Raw genomic sequence first — 19198 nt, forward strand, 5'->3', positions numbered from 1 at the left:
CCACCCCCCCCCACCGCAAACTTCTCATGGCCAACGATCCGCAGCTTTCAGTTGCATCGCTGGGTCTCCTAAGTGACCCAACAATGCAGCACTAGCAGCCAGGGGCGTCACTAATGACTTAAAATGTCAGGAGAAATAGCCCCAATACATGTGTCCGCCCAAAAAAAATATATATGTGTGTGTGTGTATAGGAGACAGCATATCTATAGCACTACGACCCTATAAGCTATGGATAGGATTAGATACATTGGCTCAGCAGACCGTGTCACACATGATAGGATTAGATACAGCGGCTCAGCAGACAGTAACACACATGATAGGGTTAGATATAAGGCCCAGCAGACAGTATCACACATGATGGGATTAGATACACAGCTCAGCAGACAGTGTCACACATGATAGGGTTAGATACACAGCTCAGCATTCAGTATCACACATGATTGGATTAGATATAGGGCCCAGCTCGCTGACATTTCGGCTACAGTGCTGGACCCAGGAAAGGTAAGAATAATAATTTTGCTTCTTTGTGTTACTAATTATTTTTGTGTGTTTGTGTTTTTTTACAGGTTCGGTTGTTGGACTACGTCGGATTCGAGAACTACTTCAATGACAGCGTTTTTTTATTCTCAATAAAATGGTTAATGAGGGTTGTGTTTTTTTATTTCAATAAAATATTTTTTCTATTTGCTTGTATTTTTTTAAACTTCATTATTAGCGCCTTAGTAATGGCCGCTGGCTGATTGACAACCTCCATTACTAAGGCGGGGCTTAATGTTAGCAGAGGCTAACACTAACCCCCATTATTACCCCGGTACCCACCGACACCAGGGGTACTGGGAAGAGCCGGGTACGAATCAGTACCCGACCATCTGTAGTCACAGCCAGGTATCGGGGCGGCCGCAGGCTGGGAAAGGACAAAAACAGTGTCTCTTCCCACCCTGGTATTGCTGCCTGCTGCTGCTGTGTTGTATCTGGCTGGTTAGGAAAATTAGGGGGGGCCCCACATCATTCTTTCCAATATTTTTTTTTTTAAATGACGTGGGATCCCCCCCATTTTTCATAACCAGCCAGATATAATAAGGGTATGTTCACACGCAAACGCGTAAAAAAAAAGCCTGTCTGCACAGGACACCGTAAGACCCATTGAATTCAATGGGCAGATGTTTGCTGACAATTTGGAGCCGTTTTTTTCTGCCCTAATTCCAGGCGAAAAACGCCTGAATTACGTCCGTAAATAGGGCATGTGGACATACCCTAAAGCAGCAGCAGCCCAGCATTACCAGGGAGGGAAGGGCCACTGTTTCTGGCCTTTCCATCCTGATAATACCAGCCTGCGGCCGCCCCATTGCCCGGCCATCACTACAGAGGGTTAAGTGCTGGATCGTACCTGGCTTTTCCCAGCACCCCTGGTGGCGGTGGGTATCGGGGTAATAAAGGGGGTTAGTGTTAGCCTCTGCACCGGCTAACACTAAGCCCCGCCTTAGCAATGGACGCTTTCAATCAGCCGGCGGCCATTACTAAGGCGGTAGTAATATAGTTAAAAAAAAAAAAAGACACAGAAAAAATATTTTATTGAAATAAAAAAGAACACACAACCCACATTAACCATTTTATTGATAATAAAAAAAGCCGTCATCGATGTAGTCCTCGTATCCGACGTAGTCCAACGATAGAACCTGTAAGAAAACACACAAAAAACGATTAGTAACATGTTAGGCTTAGATACAGGGCCCATGTGTGATACTGTCTGTGGGACACTGTATCTAAGCCTACCACAAGGTAGGCTTAGATACAGGGTCCATCAGACAGTAATCTTATACAGTATAAGATTACTGTGTGCTGGGGCCCTGTATCTAAACCTACCGTGTGATAGGCTTAAATACAGAGCCCATCAGACCGGATCACACATGGGCCATGTATCTAAGCCTACCATGTGATTGGCTTAGATACAGGGCCCAGCAGACCGCATCACACAATCTGTGATCCTGTCTCATGGGCCCTCTAAGCCTGCAACATCATAGACTTAAAGGGAACCTGTCACCAGCATTTCACCTATTAAACCAGCAATACCTGGTGGTAGAGGGTGAAAAATCATTTCTATATTACCTATAATTGTCTACTTAGTCGGCTCTGTAGCTTTAATATTCAGCATTGTAGTCTTCCCACACCGTATGCTAATGAGCATAAAAGAGTCAAATCTTCGTTTGAAAAGAGTCAAATCTTCGTTTGAAAAGAGTCAAATCTTCGTTTGAAAAGAGTCAAATCTTCGTTTGAAAAGAGTCAAATCTTCGTTTGAAAAGAGTCAAATCTTCGTTTGAAAAGAGTCAAATCTTCGTTTGAAAAGAGTCAAATCTTCGTTTGAAAAGAGTCAAATCTTCGTTTGAAAAGAGTCAAATCTTCCTTTGAAAAGAGTCAAATCTTCCTTTGAAAAGAGTCAAATCTTCCTTTGAAAAGAGTCAAATCTTCCTTTGAAAAGAGTCAAATCTTCCTTTGAAAAGAGTCAAATCTTCCTTTGAAAAGAGTCAAATCTTCCTTTGAAAAGAGTCAAATCTTCCTTTGAAAAGAGTCAAATCTTCCTTTGAAAAGAGTCAAATCTTCCTTTGAAAAGAGTCAAATCTTCCTTTGAAAAGAGTCAAATCTTCCTTTGAAAAGAGTCAAATCTTCCTTTGAAAAGAGTCAAATCTTCCTTTGAAAAGAGTCAAATCTTCCTTTGAAAAGAGTCAAATCTTCCTTTGAAAAGAGTCAAATCTTCATTCCTCAAGTCTTTCCGAGTTTACCCAGCTTTCATACTTTTGATTGACAGCTCCTCGCCTTCCCCCAGCACACAAAATCCTGCGCTTGTGCATTGCTGTCCTCTTCTGGTGTGTGCGCACAAATGGACACCGTATTATTACGATAAAAGGCGCGAAATGTTTGCAGACCGTTATTTACAGTCGGAGGAGGAGTTTAGGAGAGGGGATTACGGCAATAAACTTTTGATAGCAGCGGCCAGTGAGAGATAGGTAAAGTTCAATAGGTGAAATGCTGGTGACAGGTTCCCTTTAAAGGGGTTGTCAAGTCCCTAAACATTGATGGCCGATCCTCCGGATAGGCCGTCAATCGCTGACGTGTCGAGGTCCGACTCCCGGGAGCCGCCCAATCAGCTGTTTTGAAGGGGCCGCAGCACTCGTACGAGAGCTGCTTCCCCTTCGTTTCTCTTACTCGCTCACACTGAATCGTCGACACGGATTCACAGTGTGAGCAAGTGACCGGAATGAAGGGGAAGCAGCTCTCGTACGAGTGCTGCGGGCCCTTCAAAACATCTGATTGGCCGGCTCCCGGGAGTCGCACCCTGCCAATCAGCTTCAGCAGATGGGGATATTAATCTTACCTTCAGCTGCGGCGGAACTTCTGTCCTGACTCTATCCAGATCACGATGTTGTGCGCGGCGCACAGCGCTGTGACGTCAGGACCTCCGCTGCGCTCCTGGAACCAGGAGGGTAAGTACTGTATGTTACTATAGTAACTTTTTATTGATGCGGGGCCGCGGGCCCCCCTGGCTTCGGGTGCCCGGTCGCAACTGCGACCCCTATAGCTACGCCACTGTGTGTGTGTGCGCGCGCGTTAATATATTTTGGATAACGATCTCTTGGGGGACCAAATTGAAGCGTCATGCATTCCTTTTAGCCCAGTTTTGAAATCTAGCCACATACTTAAGATACCGTTGGCAGAATAAGTGATCTCCCCATAGTCTCACCATAGAAGAATGCTGAATAAAGTTTCTTTTGAGTGATTTTAATTTGAAGCCAATTTTCCCTAAAGACCGTCTTTATGGGACATACGTGCCCACTGCCTGAAGCCCAGCTCTTAGTATCTCCTAGCAGGACAATATAAAGTGAATATATGGAAAGATAACGCATCGTGTTGAGCTCTCCTGTTCCACTGCAATTTAGTTTTACCTGGAATTTTTTTTACATTGTCCATTCTACAAATTTTGGAAAATTTGCGTTTCCCTCCAAAAATAAAGGCTTCCTGTTACAACACACAGACTGCCACTCTAATATCACACAAATATTTTCTGCTGCTGTTTTTTGCCTGAAATGTTTCTTGTTGCTTAGCAGTTGCTGTGACTCATTTGATGTCTTTCTGTTTGTGCTTCCAGAATTGGAGATTGACTAATTAATTCCTGATTTCTTTGCTGTGCCACATTATCCTGTCTCTGTAAATGTGTGACTTTTATAAATATAACTGTTGAACTAACATTTTTTTTTATATTTTTTTTTAACCCTTTCTTACAAAATTCAACCACTGTGTCCTTTTCCTCTCACTACATCATCCTACCCCTTTGTCCTGTTCTCTGCATGCTGCTCTGCTGATTCCAAGACCCTCCAGCCCTCTCCACAACCGGTCCAGTACTCCGCCAGCTCCTGCCCCCAAGTCCTCCTGCCAGTTTCACCTCCCCAGCAGTACAATCTGGTATATTCACTTAACCATTCCCTCCTCCTAATAATTGAATCACTGCTTGTATGAGTGGCTCATGTGTTGCTAGTTTGTCATTCCAAAAAGCAAAATATTTCAGTATAGATGAATAATTGGTCTAGGTAAAAGAAATGGATTATTTGCCATACAATCCATCTGTGAGAAGTCAATCTATTACACAATTTAAAAAAAAAAAACAGTTTTAGGCCCTGTTCACACAGCGTTTTTTGCAGGCAGAAAATTCTGCCTGGTAAAATCCGCTCCGGGTTTTTTTTTTCAAGTGATTTTGCACTACATGTGGTCTTTGAAATTTTTAGGTGTTTTTTCTTACCTTTTTACTTAAACAGGCAAAGGCAAAAACTGAGCAGTTTTTGCAATATGCGTCAAACGCATATTTTTTTTTTTCCATCTCCCATTGAATTCAATGGGGTTTGCGAGGTGGAAAACGCCTCAAGATGGGGCATGTCGCTTCTTTTTCCTGTGTGTTTTTTCCCGCTCGCGGGATAGAAACGCCTCCACCTTCCATTTAAAACAATGGAAGGTCATTTCGGCCGTTTTTCGCCGCTGTTTCCTCTGTGTGAACAGGGCCTTATAGATACTGATAAACTGATCTGCTTATCATTAACAACCACTTTATTACGCTTTGGGATGTATTTTCTGTTTTACTTTGTTTCAAAACTGATTGGTTCATTTAATTTTTATTACACTTTTAGGGTGGATTCAGTGTTTGTTTTTTTTTTGTTTTTTTTTTAGGAAAAACTATTTATTTATTTTTTGGTCTGGATGTAGAGCTAAAAACTGGTGGAGCCAGATGTTCGCTTAAAGAGAACCTTTCACCTGCCCATACATGTGCAGCATGTAATAGGCAGAGCCGCACAAACCGTGTCCCACGTAAAAAAAACATTCTAACTTCCTCTGTTTACATATCAGTGCTGTTATATTTGGCGCCCGTTATGTAAATAAACCCCTGAACTATCAGTGGGGCGTTTTTATTTAACTAAATGGCAAGGGGGCGTTATACTCTTCGCTCTGACACTGTCCAATCAGCTATAGACCGTGTCGGGGCGGCTTGCGCTGTGTTCCACACACAGACAGGCGGTTCTGCAGAGAGCGTGAGACGGTGTTTGTGCAGCCCTGCCTATTACATACTGCATTCCGCTGCACATGTATGGGCAGATGAAAGGTTCTCTTTAAAGTCAATGGGGAAATATAAAATGCCCTACAAATATGGTGTTTTTTAGGAGGCTTTTTTTATTTTAACTTTTTTGGGTCAGTGGCGAACATCTTGTGCTTGTTTTTGTCCCATAGACCTCCATAGGTTTTATTCCCTCTATATGGCATTTTTAATGGCTGTTTTGGTTTTTTTTCTCAAAAAAAAAGCTTTTATTGCATAGAGGAAACTTTGAACCACATGATTTGCAATATGAAAAAAACCGCAGGGAGTAAAATGCACTATTAAAAAAAAAAAAAAAATAATCACCTTCTTACTAGAAAAATAAGTATTTTTTAGATGCGTTTTTTTGGCCACAAAAAGGTAACACAAAAAAGTGTGCGTGACGGAGGCCTCAACTAGTTTTAAGAGCTTTTCTACCTTTAACCCCTTAGTGTCTAAGCCTGTTTTGGCCTTCAGGACCAGCCCCATTTTTGCAAATCTGACGTGTCACTTTATGTGGTAATAACTCCAGAATGCTTTTACCTATCCAAGCGATTCTGGGATTGTTTTCTCGTGACATGTTGTACTTTATGATACTGAAAAAATGTTGTCATTAAATTCAATATTTATTTGTAAGAAACGCCAAGATTTAGAGAAAATTAGCAAAAATTAGCATTTTTCTAAATTTTAATGTATTTACTTGTAAAACAGATAGTAATACCACACAAAATACATACTAGTTTATATTTCCCATATGTCTACTTTGTTTGCGTCATTTTTTGAACATTCTTTTATTTTTCTAGGACGTTACAACGCTTAGAACTTTAGCAGCAATTTCTCATATTTTCAAGAAAATTTCAAAAGGCGATTTTTACAAGGACCAGTTCAGTTCTGAAATGGCTTTGAGGGCCTTATATATTAGAAAGTCACCATAAATCACCCCATTTTGAAAACTGCACCCATCAAAGTATTCAAAACAGCATTCACAAAGTATTTTAGCCCTTTAGGCGTTTCACAGGAATTAAAGCAAAGTAGAGGTGAAATTTACAAATTTCATTTTTTTTCTTCAAAAATTCATTTGTAATAAATTTTTTCTATACCACAGAAGGTTTTACCCAAGAAATGCAACTCAATATTTATTGCCCAGATTCTGCAGTTTTTAGAAATACTCCACATGTGGCCCTAGCGCGGTCATGGACTGAAACACAGGCCTCAGAAGCAAAGGAGCACCTAGTGGATTTTGGGCCTCTATTTTATTAGAATATATTTTAGGTACCATGTCAGGTGTGAAGAGGTCTTGTGCTGCCAAAACAGTGGAAACACCCCAAAAGTGACCCCATTTTGGAAACTATACCCCTCAAGGAATTTATCTATGGGTATAGTTAGCATTTTGAAACCACAGTTTTTTTGCTAAATTTATTTGAATTAGTATGTGAAGGTGAAAATCTACTTTTTTTGTGAAAAAATTAGGAAATTTTAAATTTTTACAAGGAATAAAGTAGAAAAAACACCCCAACATATGTAAAGCAATGTCTTCCGATTATAGCAATACCCCATATGTGGTAATAAATTGCTGTTTGGACCCACAGCAGGCCTCAGAAGAGAAGGAGCACCATTTGGATTTCTGATTTTGCTGGAATAGTTTTCAGTGCCGTGTCGCGTTTGCAATGCACTGGAGGGATGAAAACAGTGGAAACCCCCAATAGTGACCCCATTTTGGAAACTATACCCCTCAAGGAATTTATCTATGGGTATAGTTAGCATTTTGAACCCACAGTTTTTTTGCTAAATTTATTTGAATTAGTATGTGAAGATGAAAATCTACTTTTTTTCTGAAAAAAGGTAGCCATTTTTAATTTTTACAAGGAATAAAGGAGAAAAAGCACCGCAACATTTGTAAAACAATTTCTCCTGATTACGTAAATACCCCATATGTGGTAATAAACTACTGTTTGGACCCACACCGGGGCTTAGAATGGAAGGAGCGCTATTTGGCTTTTGGAGCTCAAATTTAGCTGGAATGTTTTTGGGTGTCATGTCGAATTTGCAAAGCCCCTGAGAGACCGAAACAGTGGAAGCCCCCCAAAAGTAACCCCATTTGGGAAACTACACCACTTAAGGTATCTAGGGGTATAGTGAGCATTTAGGCCCCACACATCATTATTTCCACTAAAATGTTGAATTTTTTCAATTTCACAAAGGATAAACGAGAAAATGCACCCCAACGTTGGTAAAGCAATTTCTCCCGAGTACGGCAATACCCCACATGTGGTCATAAATGGTTTTTCATTATAAAGTAATTAACCCTTTACGAACTGATTCATGTTTTGCTTTTTCGTTTTTCCTCCCCACTTTCCAAGAGCCACTACTTTTTTATTTTTCCGTCAATAGAGCGGTGTGGGGGCTTATTTTTTGCGGGACGAGCTGTCGTTTTTATTGGTACCATTTTTTGGTACGATGCCATATCGGTGGACATAAACGGCTGTTTGGGCACGCTGTAGGGCTCAGAAGGGAGGGACGCCATTTGGCTTTTGGAGCGCGGATTTTGCTTGGTAGTAGCTCTGGTGTTTTGCTGGTATTTCAGTTTATAATGTGGGGGCATATGTAGGCTGGGCAGAGTACATCAGGGGCATAATAAGAGGGTATAATAATGGGGTAAATAAATAATAATCCACAGATATGTGGCCGGTGTCGCACTGATAAATGGTGCCTAATCTTATCTGCTTTTGGAACACTGCACATTTTGCATCGCCATAATCTGAGAGCCAGAACTTTTTTTATTTTTTCACCACCGGAGCCGTGTGAGGGCTTATTTGTTGCGGGACAATCTGTAATTTTCATTGGTACCATTTTGGGGTACATGCGATTTTGTTGATCACTTTTTATTCAATTTCTCGGCAAGCCAGGTGACAAAAACCATCAATTCTGACAATGATTTTTATTTACTTTTGACGGCGTTTACCCTGGGCTATAAATGACCATTATACTTTATTCTGCGGGTCGGTACGATTACGCCGATACCATTTGTATATACGTTTTTTAATGTTTTGCAGCGTTTGAGCAATAAAATAACTTATTTAGAAAATAATTTATTTTCTGTGTCACCGTATTCTGAGAGCCGTAACTTTTTTATTTTTCAGTCAAAAAAGCTGTGTAAGGGCTTGTTTTTTGCGGGACGGGTTGTAGTTTGTATGGGTACTATTTTGGCGTACATGCGACTTTTTGATCACTTTTTATTACATATTTTGTGAGGGGTGGTGACCAAAAAATAGTGATTCTGGCATTGTTTTTTGTTTTTTTTTGCGGCGTTCACTGTGCGGGAAAAATATTATAGTTTTATAGTTGGGGTCGTTACGAACGCGGTGATACCAACTATGTGTACTTTTTTTTTACGTGTTCATTTTTTTTCCTATAATGAAAGACTTATTATAGGAAAAAAGCAGTTCTTGTTTATATCACTTAGGACTTTTATTTTTACACTTTTTTTAAAACCTTTTTATTCTTTTTTTTACTTTTTTCACTTGTTCCACTAGGGGACACTTAGACTTGCAGCTTTGATCGCTGCTGGAATACATTACACTACACACGTAGTGTAATGCATTTCAACTGTCATTGTGACGTGACAGTCACACTGACAGGAAGCCTACGACGACCACCCTCGGGGTGGTCCTCATAGGCTTCTGTACATGGCAACCCGGAAGCCATTGTCTGGCGTCCGGTTGCCATGGGTACCATCGCCAGCCCCCGTGATTTCACATGGGGGCTGCCGATCGGCGCTAAAGACCTTAATTGTGGCGTTCAAAATCGAGCGCCGCAATTAAGGGGTTAACTGCCGATATCAGCGGCGACAGGCCGCTGATCGGCAACGGGGAGAGCAGGGCTGACACCCTGCACAGTTAACCGCCGCTGCCGTGTAGCGCCGCGCGGCGGTTAACTGTCAAAGCACTGACGTAACTGTACGTCAAGGTGCGCGAACTTACTGCTCACCATGACGTACAGTTACGTCATGGTGCGTTAAGGGGTTAAAGAGGGGAAAACCATTACCTGTGAGTAAAAGTCCCTGAATTGTATTTTATTTTCAAATTCAAACATTTCAGCATTGCTATTTCTAGGACAGCTGGGTGACCACCAGTAATTTGAGTCATAAGACCTGGTCCACAAGTTTTTTGACAGGCAGAAAAAAATCTGCAGATTTTTAATTTGCAAAAAGAACGCTGCTGTTTTTCGTGACTCATTGATTTCAATTGGAATTGTTATCCCCTGCCTCTGGTCCCGGAGACATGACCGGGACATGATTGGTTCAGGTCCCGATCATGTGACCGCAGGGAAAGTTTGTTCTAGCAACAAACTGGAAAGTTTGTTACTACAACAAACTTTCCCGAGGACTGATTGCAGGTGCTGCCGTCAGTTGCATGGCAAAACCAGAGGCCATACAATGGCCTCCGGTCTGCCATACACGGAAGCCTATGAGGACCAGCTGGTCCTCATAGGCTTCCTGTCAGTGTGACTGTCTGCGTCACACTGACAGTTTATAATACGTTACACTACCTAGGTAGTGCAATGTGTTATAGCAGCCATCAGTGCTGCAGGTCTTCAAGTAAAAAAAAGTAATAAAAATGTTTTATACAAGTGTAAAAACAAGTTATAAGCTACAAAAACAAAAAATGCCTTTTTTCCTATAAGTCTCTTATTATAGGAAAAAAAAGTACACATATTTGGTATCACCGCGTTCGTAACACCCCCAACTATAAAACTATAATATTATTTTTCCCGCACGGTGAACACCACAAAAAATAATGAAACAATACTAGCATTACTTTTTTTTTTTTTTTTTTGTCAATTACCCCTCCCAAAATATAGAATAAAAAGTGATCAAAAATTTGCATGTACCCCAAAATAATACCAATAAAAACTACAACCCGTCCCGCAAAAAACAAGCCCTTACACAACTTTTTTGACTGAAAAATAAAAAAAATTACGGCTCTCAGAATATGGTGACACAAAAAATAAATAATTTTATAGAAAAGTGATTTTATTGCGCAAACGCCACAAAACCTAAAAAAACGATATATATATATGGTATCGCCGTAAACGTACAGACCTGCAGAATAAAGTAAAATGTAACTTATAGCGCACAGTGATTACTGTAAAAAAAAAGGACAAAAACATCGTCAAAATGTATGGGGTTTTTTTTTTTGTCACTTTGCTTGCCAAAAAATCGAATAAAAAGTGATCAAAAAATCACATGTAACCTAAAATGGTACCAATAAAACTATAGATTGTAACGTAACAAATAAGCCCTCGCACGGCTCCGGTGGAGAAAAAATAAAAAAAGGTTCTGGCGCTCAGAATATAGCGTCAGAAATTGTGCAGAGTGTCTAAAAGCGGATAAGATTGGGCACCATTTATCAGTCCGATACCGGCCACAAATCTATGAATTATTTATTTACCCCCTTATGCCCTGATGTACTCCACACAGCTTACATATACCCCCTCATTATAAACTTAAATACCAGCAAAACCCCTAACAGAACTATTACCATGCAAAATCTGCGCTCCAAAAGCCAAATGGCGCGCCTTCCCTTCTGAGCTCTGCCATGGGTCCAAACAGCAGTGTATTACCACATATGGGGTATTGCTGTATTCGGGAGAAATAACTTTACAAGTTTTGGGGTGCTTTTTATTTTTTATTCCTTGTAAAAATTACATTATATTTTTTCAGAAAAATGTAGATTTTCATTTTCACAGACCTATTCCAATAAATATAGCAAAAGACCTATCGGGTCAAGATGCTAACTATACCCCTAGATAAATTCCTTGAGGTGTGTAGTTTCCCAAACCACTTTTGGGGAGATTCCACTGTTTTTTGGCACCACAAGACCTCTTCAAACCTGACATGGTGCCTAAAATATATTCTAAAAAAAGGAGGCCCCAAAATCCTTTATGTTCTCCTTTGCTTCTGAGGCCGGTTCTTCAGTCCATTATCATACTAGAGCCACATGTGGGATATATCTAAAAACTGCAGAATCTGGGCAATAAATATTGAGTTGCGTTTCTCTGGTAAAACCTTCTGTTACACAAAAAAAAATGTATTTCAAATGAATTTCCCCAAAAAAAATGAAATTTGTAAATTTCACCTCTACTTTGCTTTAATTCCTGTGAAACGCCTCTTTCCTCAAAGCCACTTCAGAACTGAACTCGTCCTTGACAAAATAACCTTTTGAAACTTTCTTGAAAATGTAAGAAATTGCTGCTAAAGTTCTAAGCCTTGTAACGTCCTAGAAAAATAAAATAATGTTCAAAAAACAATGCAAATATAAAGTAGACATATGGGGGATGTTAATTAGCAACAATTTTGTGTGGTATTACTATCTGTTTTACAAGTAGATTACATTTAAAATTAGAAAAATTATAATTTTTGCAAATTTTCTTTACATTTTGGCGTTTTTTACAAATAAGCTATGAATTTTTTGACCAAATTTTTGCACTAACATAAAGTACAATATGTCACAAGAAAACAATCTCTGAATTGCTTGGATTATGCAAAAGCATTCCAGAGTTATTACCACATAAAATGACACATGTCAGATTTGGAAAAAATGGGGCTGGTTATTGAGGCATCGAGGACCAATTTTTTTGTATTGTCCCAAAACATCTAAATTGAGGCAACTTTAAAAAGTCATGATAAATTTTTTTACCATTTTGTGTTTACAGCGCCTTTGCTGAGCTATATGTCTCCATGGAAAACTACAAATAAATCCTGTGTAGTTAGATTCTGCATTTATTCTTTCTACCTTCCATCAGTCCTCTACTTTTTAGTGAAATATATTCGGCAAGAAGTAGGGGACAGGCGGAGGTGAGTGCAGACTACATAGGATCAGACTACAAAGGCTTTCTTTTGTAGTCTGTAACCATGGAGACCCATCAGTTTGCATAGGAGCAGTATATGTAAAACAATTCGCCATTTTATCAAGACTATTTACAAAGTTGCCAGCATGTTTTCCTCTATGCTATTCAATCGGCAAATACTGTTACAAACCAAATATTCTGCAGACTGACAATTTAGAGAGTGCCACGATGACTGACCATTTCCAAATTGCACCGCTTTGAGAGTACGTTACTCTTGATAAGACTGCACATAGAGAACGGTGTATGTTGAGCAACTTGTTGCTTTATATATACCATTAATAAGCCTATACCCTATTCAATAAGAAAATTCTCCAAAAAATCCTATTTAGGCTGCGTTCACATCTGCTTCAGGGCTCCGTTCCGACACAATTTTCCATCGAAACGGAGCCCTGACTGACACAAATGGAAACCACAGGTTTCCGTTTCGATCACCATTGATTTCAATGGTGACGGATCCGGTGCCAATGGTTCCCGTTGGTCTCCGTTGTGCAGAGGTTCCGTCGTTTTGATGGAATAAATAGCGTAGTAGACTACGGGCCGTGTAAGAGGACCTTTACTGTATGTGTTAACAAGGGGGTTCGAAGTCGCAACCTCACCCATAATTTACCTCTGCAGTGTACAACAAAATAAGAAACCTTGAGTCAGGTGAATGACTTCCAGACTGTACAACATACATGAAGTTAATAATTCCTAGACTTTACTAATGCAACTATGGGAATGTCTGGTCATCTGCATAAAAAAAACAAAACACATTCCTGCCATGAATTGGAAGTATGTATGCATATCATTAGTGTGTCTGTGGATATTGTTGGAGATAAACTTACAAATGCCACTGATTCCACACTTACAATGTATTCAAATAAAGCGAGGAAATTTTGTTTTGTTTTTTTCCCACAGGCTGATGATTTAAATAGTCACTTTGGACAGATGACTCTGAGTCGCCAGGGCTCATCTGAGGCACCTGATCCTTCCACTGCCATCTACCAGTCTCCCCTTATATCCCAGCATCCGCAGCAAACTAGTTTCATCATGACAACTGGGGGGCAAGCCATCCCCACAACAGGCTACCCCTCCTCAGGGCACCCTTCTCCCACACAGCAGGTCATCCCAACACAGGGATTCATGCAGCCTCCACAGCAAGTATGTATGACTGACAAGCGGGCAGGTTGTGTTTTCTTGTTTTTTATGCCTTATTATTTCATGTCTAGAGTGTGACCACTGTGTGAACTGCTTCAACGTTCTTCCCCAGACTAATTTGGTGCTCCATTTTTAGGGTACAGAGCTTTAAAACCAAAGTTTTATTGAAATCCACTTTTTATGACGTTTTTAGGTCCAAAATTCAGTGGTTAATTCCTAATGTTTTATTTATAGTGCTCAGTGCTGCTAAGATCCCTCTAGTGGCATTTGCAGGAAGTTCGTGTTCTCTTATAAATCAAGGTTTATTCATGGGGGTTTGAAGTACTGTATTAGAAAAACGGAGTTCCGACCACTGTAAAGATATTAAAAAATGAATCTGCACAAGAATTTGAACCGGTTTATATTTAAAAATAATAATTAAGGGTACATGTGCACTTTAACCCTTTTCCTGCCACGACAGCTTTTACACTTTTGACCTAAACAAACAAAACCTGAATTCTAAAATAAAATAAATCCTTATACCCCCATACCCACGTATTTTATAAAAGAGCTTACACATTGTAAAAATGCCACCTACAATTACGGGCCCTTAATGCAATGTGCAGACATGAATAAAAGTTGTTGTTTGAGGGTAAAAGTCTGACCCATTCAGAGCCTGAGACGCAATATTCCCAAGATAAAGGTAGATGAAGTCCAGCGCTTCCTTGATTAAACCTTTGCATTTATTAAATGCTTTGATTTAGGATTGACATATTAATTCCCGTTTTCACGTGTTTTACAATGTCGGTCCTATTTTAAATGAATTAATACATGCTACATTTTTTAATAAAGGACGTGCTGGACTTCATCTACCTTTTTCTTGGATATTGCCACTGCTTGTGGTCCATCATTATTGCCACTACCTCCGTGTATCCGGAAGCCGATGCTATCGGTGAAAGTCTCCGTTTTACAAACTTGTTTTTACCTTATCTGAGGCGCACGACACCCCTAATAATAAAGGTTTGGGATGGGCAGAATTCTTGTCACCTATTCCTATGTCCACATATTCTCCAGAACTACAGTAAAGAGACCAACTCTGCACGATCCAGGTGCCGGTAAACTTCCAAGTCAGCCGACAAACGTCCTGCGCAGGATGGGGATTAGATGTGTAACGATTTAATCTGCTTAAACCTGTAGTAGGAAAAAAGACACCCCTCTCCCCTAAATGTGACACACTTCCTCCCTGGCTGGTAAGAGAAGGTGACGACATGAAGAAAAGTTTCTGTACCACCCCCTGAGGTCACTGGAAGGCTATACAGAGGCGAGGTGACCGGTACAGGCGGGCTGTGATCTTTTTGCCGCTTCCCGCTCCCTTACAGACACACGGAACCAGGAAGTAACAGTTTTCCTCCTGCTCCCCCAATTCCAACTAGTGCTGCGCCCTGAATATTTCACCTAAAGCCTGGTATCATTCGAAAGCTAAGACTCTGGGATTTAATATCCTACAAAGATCTAATCTATTTACAGCAAAACGTTTAAAGTCCTAACATATTAAATGCATCCTTGGCAGTGAAAGGGTTAATGCATAGGCGGACTTTATTCACATTTCAGTTCATACTAGATAAAAAATGTTTTTTTTAGCTTTTTGATGCATCCGTTGGTCATTGAACTCCGTGTGTAAACCATGCCTGGCAGTGCCAAGACCTCACAATACCAGCTAAACTTTCTGTTTATTTCTCATCGCTGATATCTTCTGTTTTAAGGGAAACTACATTCACTTTTTTATGTCTTACAGATTCAGGTCTCCTATTACCCTACTGGGCAGTACCCAAACTCTAACCAGCAATACAGACCTCTCTCGCACGCAGCGGCCTACAATTCACAACGCAATCAGCAGGTCCCTCAGCCGCCTCAGCAGCCTGGTATGACCCTGTATATACTGAGTACATATACGATTCTGTCATTTTCTTTACTCAGTTTGTTGGCTTTTTGTGCCAGGCTGTCTTAATATAATGCCCTCTTTTGTCCAGAATGTATACATAACCAATCATTGCTCCTTGATTGCAAACGAGCGTGGGTCAACGAGATGTCTCATTGATATGCGCTTGTTTTCATGGCCCATACTGGCCCCATGTAAAAGGACCCTTAGGTTCTTGTCAATTCTTTGCATTTTTAACCCAAAGATTTACAATAGAAAAGCAATAACGTTATTCCACCTTCTTGGGCATTACATTGAGTGCACTATTAGTCATTATTTTGCTTATGTCATAGGTATGCAGCCCATCATTTCCAACCAGCCGTCAGCTTACCAGGGTATGATGGGTGCCCAGCAGTCACAAAGTCCTGCCCTTCTAAACAGCCAGAGAGCCAGTGTTGGAAATCCCATGCAGAGCATGATGGTGCAGTACACTCCGCTGCCTTCATATCAGGTGAGTGCGTTACTAGTGAAGTCTTTTCTGATCTCTTACTGCATAGTTTGCCATTTACACACATTTATTTATCCTTGTTAATAAGAATAAATTACATTCTAGCGGGAAACGGTGAGAAAATGGGTATTATTGTATTGTTTTCAGTTTACTGTGTTCATTATGTGAAGTTCTTAAATTTAACTCTACACTTTCACTCAGGTTCCAGTAGGAAATGAATCACAGGGAGTTGTGCCACAGTCCTATCAGCAATCTGTACTTGTACCAGCCAACCAGTCAGTGCAGGGAGCCATGCCAGCGAGTGGAATGCCAGTATACTACAGTGTTATACCACCTGCACAACAAAATGGCTCCAGGTAAACTGATGGTCGTTATCTCATATAAGAAAAAATATATATATATATATATATATATATATCTAGAACTATTAAAGCCAATGTACAGTTTTTGTATCCCAATTTATATGTCCATATCTATAAGAAGTGCATATTTATTTCTTTTCCTCAGTTGGTAGTTTTTTCTTTCCGCTCCATTAGGGTATAGCGATGATCAGTCACTGCAGCTTAAGGCCTTATTTACACAAGCGTGTCTGCAAAAAAGTGTTTTCATCCTTCTGCATTTGTGTGGTTTCGGTGTGTCGTCATCTTTTTTTGTCCATTTTTCTCCTGTTCTCCTCTGTAAGCACTTCCTGGTTTCACTTGTTTCTTTTTTTACCTGCTTTTCTTTAACAACTGTTTTGTGAAAAACGGACATCACACGGATTTTGGCTTTTTTTTACGCACCCATAGATTCTAATGGCCGTGGCTGGATCCTTGAAAACTGAACAGAAAAGGGCATGTTGTTTTTTTTCCCCTCGCAATCGGTGGGAAAAAAAAACTGATGTGTGAAAAACACGGTTGAATAATATCATTGAATGTCATGGATCATTGTGCTGTCCGTTGAACTCTAAATCCTCTGCATAGACAGTGAAAGGAGAATCTTCTGCCTGCATCCACCACTAGGGAGCGCTTATTGCATACTGATGATAAAATGTAAACTCTATTAAACCGTATGCAGTAAGTTCCTAAGCTCCCCCTAGTGGCTACTGCATACAGTTTAAGCATTTTATAATTTTTCTAGTTCTTGCTCAATATCTGAAAACCGAGATCCGATAACTATAAAGCGCCCCCATATTAAGAAATGGATACGCTCAAAATGCTATTCCAAACCTCACCCCATGATTATCTGTCCTCCGTGCTAGTCGGGTCCATTTCCCACTTGGCTATATGTGTCTGTTTATAATTACCGCTTGTTAAATGACTTTAAAAAAAATTCTGAATAGCCATCTATTTCTTTCAGCCCATCTGTTGGATTTCTTCCTCCTCCTGGTTCTGAGCAGTACCAGATGCCTCAGTCTCCATCTCCGTGCAGTCCATCACAAATGCAACAACAGTATTCAGGTAAAAGATCTGTTAGAGGATTTTATATGTAATATTCATATTTCGTACACAACACACAGATCTTTTTTTAGTGATTATGCTCTGCTAGCACTGCTTGGAAATCTGTTGTTTCTATACTCCCCTCTTACCCCCCCCCCCCCCCCCCTACAATACCTTTTTCTAGAACTCTTCTTAAAGGGATTTTCCAGTGTGAAACCCCTTTTAAATTGCTTTTAAATCTAATGACATTACTTAACCACTGCGGCTAGCAATAGGCTGCTGTTGTCACGTGGCGCTGGACAATGCGTTATCACTGCAATGACAATATGAAGCCGCATTAAAGCCCAATGCCTTTTCATTGGGAAAAAGCTTCTATGTAAAACTTCTGTAGTGAGTATTCTTTCTCCTATTCGCTCCTATTGAATGCTCATAATACAGTATAAGGTTCTCGAGATTTGTGCTCTGCTCAAGGCCAGCTTTTCAGCAGAGAGGCAGGTGGTAATGCTTAATAAAGTGTATAACGTTAAAGGGGTTCTCCGATTTGAATAATTCCTACTTGTTAGAAGGGTCCCTTGAAAATAAGCTAATCACTGTGTTCCGCTGATGGGACTCCAAGCAATCAGCTGTAATGTGTGGGGAGACATGGCAGTAAGTGTTTCATTTCCCTGCAGTGCCTCCACAGGGGAAATTAAAGGGAATGTGTTGCCAGAAAAACATGTTTTGTTTTTTTTTTAATTAAACATTTAGTGTGTAGGTGATTAAACATTGTTCAAATTTTTTTTATTTTTTTCACGAGTCAGGAAATATTATAAATTAATTCTAATTTATAATATTTCCCATTGCTGGTCACTAGATGGAGCTATTCCCAAAATTGCAGCATTGCAAAATTGGGTAAAAAGCCCTCGCTCTAGTGAGCTCTCAGCATCCCCCCCTTCCTTTATCCTGGCTAGTGCCGGGATAAACGAGGGGTTTGAACGGTCTAACCTCCTACACTGTGTGTCGCCATTTTTTGAGCTAACACACAGTGTAGTAGGTTTACATACAGTAGTAAACGTACACGAACATACATAGAAATCTCTTACCTGCTCCTGCCGCCGCGGCTCCCTCCGGCCCGTCCGCTCCGTCTGCTGCCGCTGGTCCAAGTGCACAAGTCCGGAAGCCGCGACCGGAAGTAGTAATCTTACTGTCCGGCCACGACTTCCGGTCCACAGGAAAATGGCGCCGGACGGCGCACATTTCAAATTGGACTGTGTGGGAGCGGCGCATGCGCAGTTCCCACACAGACGGCGTACATGTTAGTGGATGGAACGGGCCCCGTTCGCAGTCCCTATGGGACTGTGGCTGCCGTATTCCATGTCTGTATGTGTCGTTAATCGACACATACAGAAATGGAAAAAAAAATGGCAGCCCCCATAGGGAAGAAAAAGTGTAAAAATAAGAAAAAGTAAAACACAAACACACAAATAAATATAAACGTTTTTAATAAAGCACTAACATCTTTAACATATTTAAAAAAAAATTGTGATGACACTGTTCCTTTAAGCATTGCATAGTGCCCATTGTTATAAATGGTATGTCTGTGTAATGTGGGATAGGACATGTCCTCGAGAGCGAGAGAGACCATCTTTGTACCCAGTCTGGCCAAAAGATTAGTATCTTGAACAGGAACCCCCTGTATTAACTCAGAGTTCACTAATCGGGTATATGAAAATGAGTTT

At 40.4% G+C, this 19198-nt stretch overlaps 1 protein-coding gene across 8 annotated transcripts in view; it reads left to right on the forward strand.

Moving 5' to 3' along the window:
* Positions 1 to 19198, forward strand: part of R3HDM2 (R3H domain containing 2) — a 152525-nt gene that overhangs the window by 125137 nt on the left and 8190 nt on the right. For 5 of the 8 annotated variants that reach the window (XM_075852004.1, XM_075851997.1, XM_075851996.1 and 2 more), the window contains 6 exons: positions 4363 to 4455; positions 13418 to 13660; positions 15432 to 15558; positions 15908 to 16065; positions 16264 to 16418; positions 17401 to 17501. In XM_075852004.1, coding sequence (XP_075708119.1) covers positions 4363 to 4455; positions 13418 to 13660; positions 15432 to 15558; positions 15908 to 16065; positions 16264 to 16418; positions 17401 to 17501 — 877 coding nt within the window. The remainder of the gene's footprint in view (positions 1 to 4362; positions 4456 to 13417; positions 13661 to 15431; positions 15559 to 15907; positions 16066 to 16263; positions 16419 to 17400; positions 17502 to 19198) is intronic. The other 3 variants (XM_075852001.1, XM_075852002.1, XM_075851999.1) reach the window with 2 other exon arrangements.

Source organism: Rhinoderma darwinii, chromosome 2, assembly GCF_050947455.1.
Source record: "Rhinoderma darwinii isolate aRhiDar2 chromosome 2, aRhiDar2.hap1, whole genome shotgun sequence".
Lineage (NCBI taxonomy): Eukaryota > Metazoa > Chordata > Amphibia > Anura > Rhinodermatidae > Rhinoderma > Rhinoderma darwinii.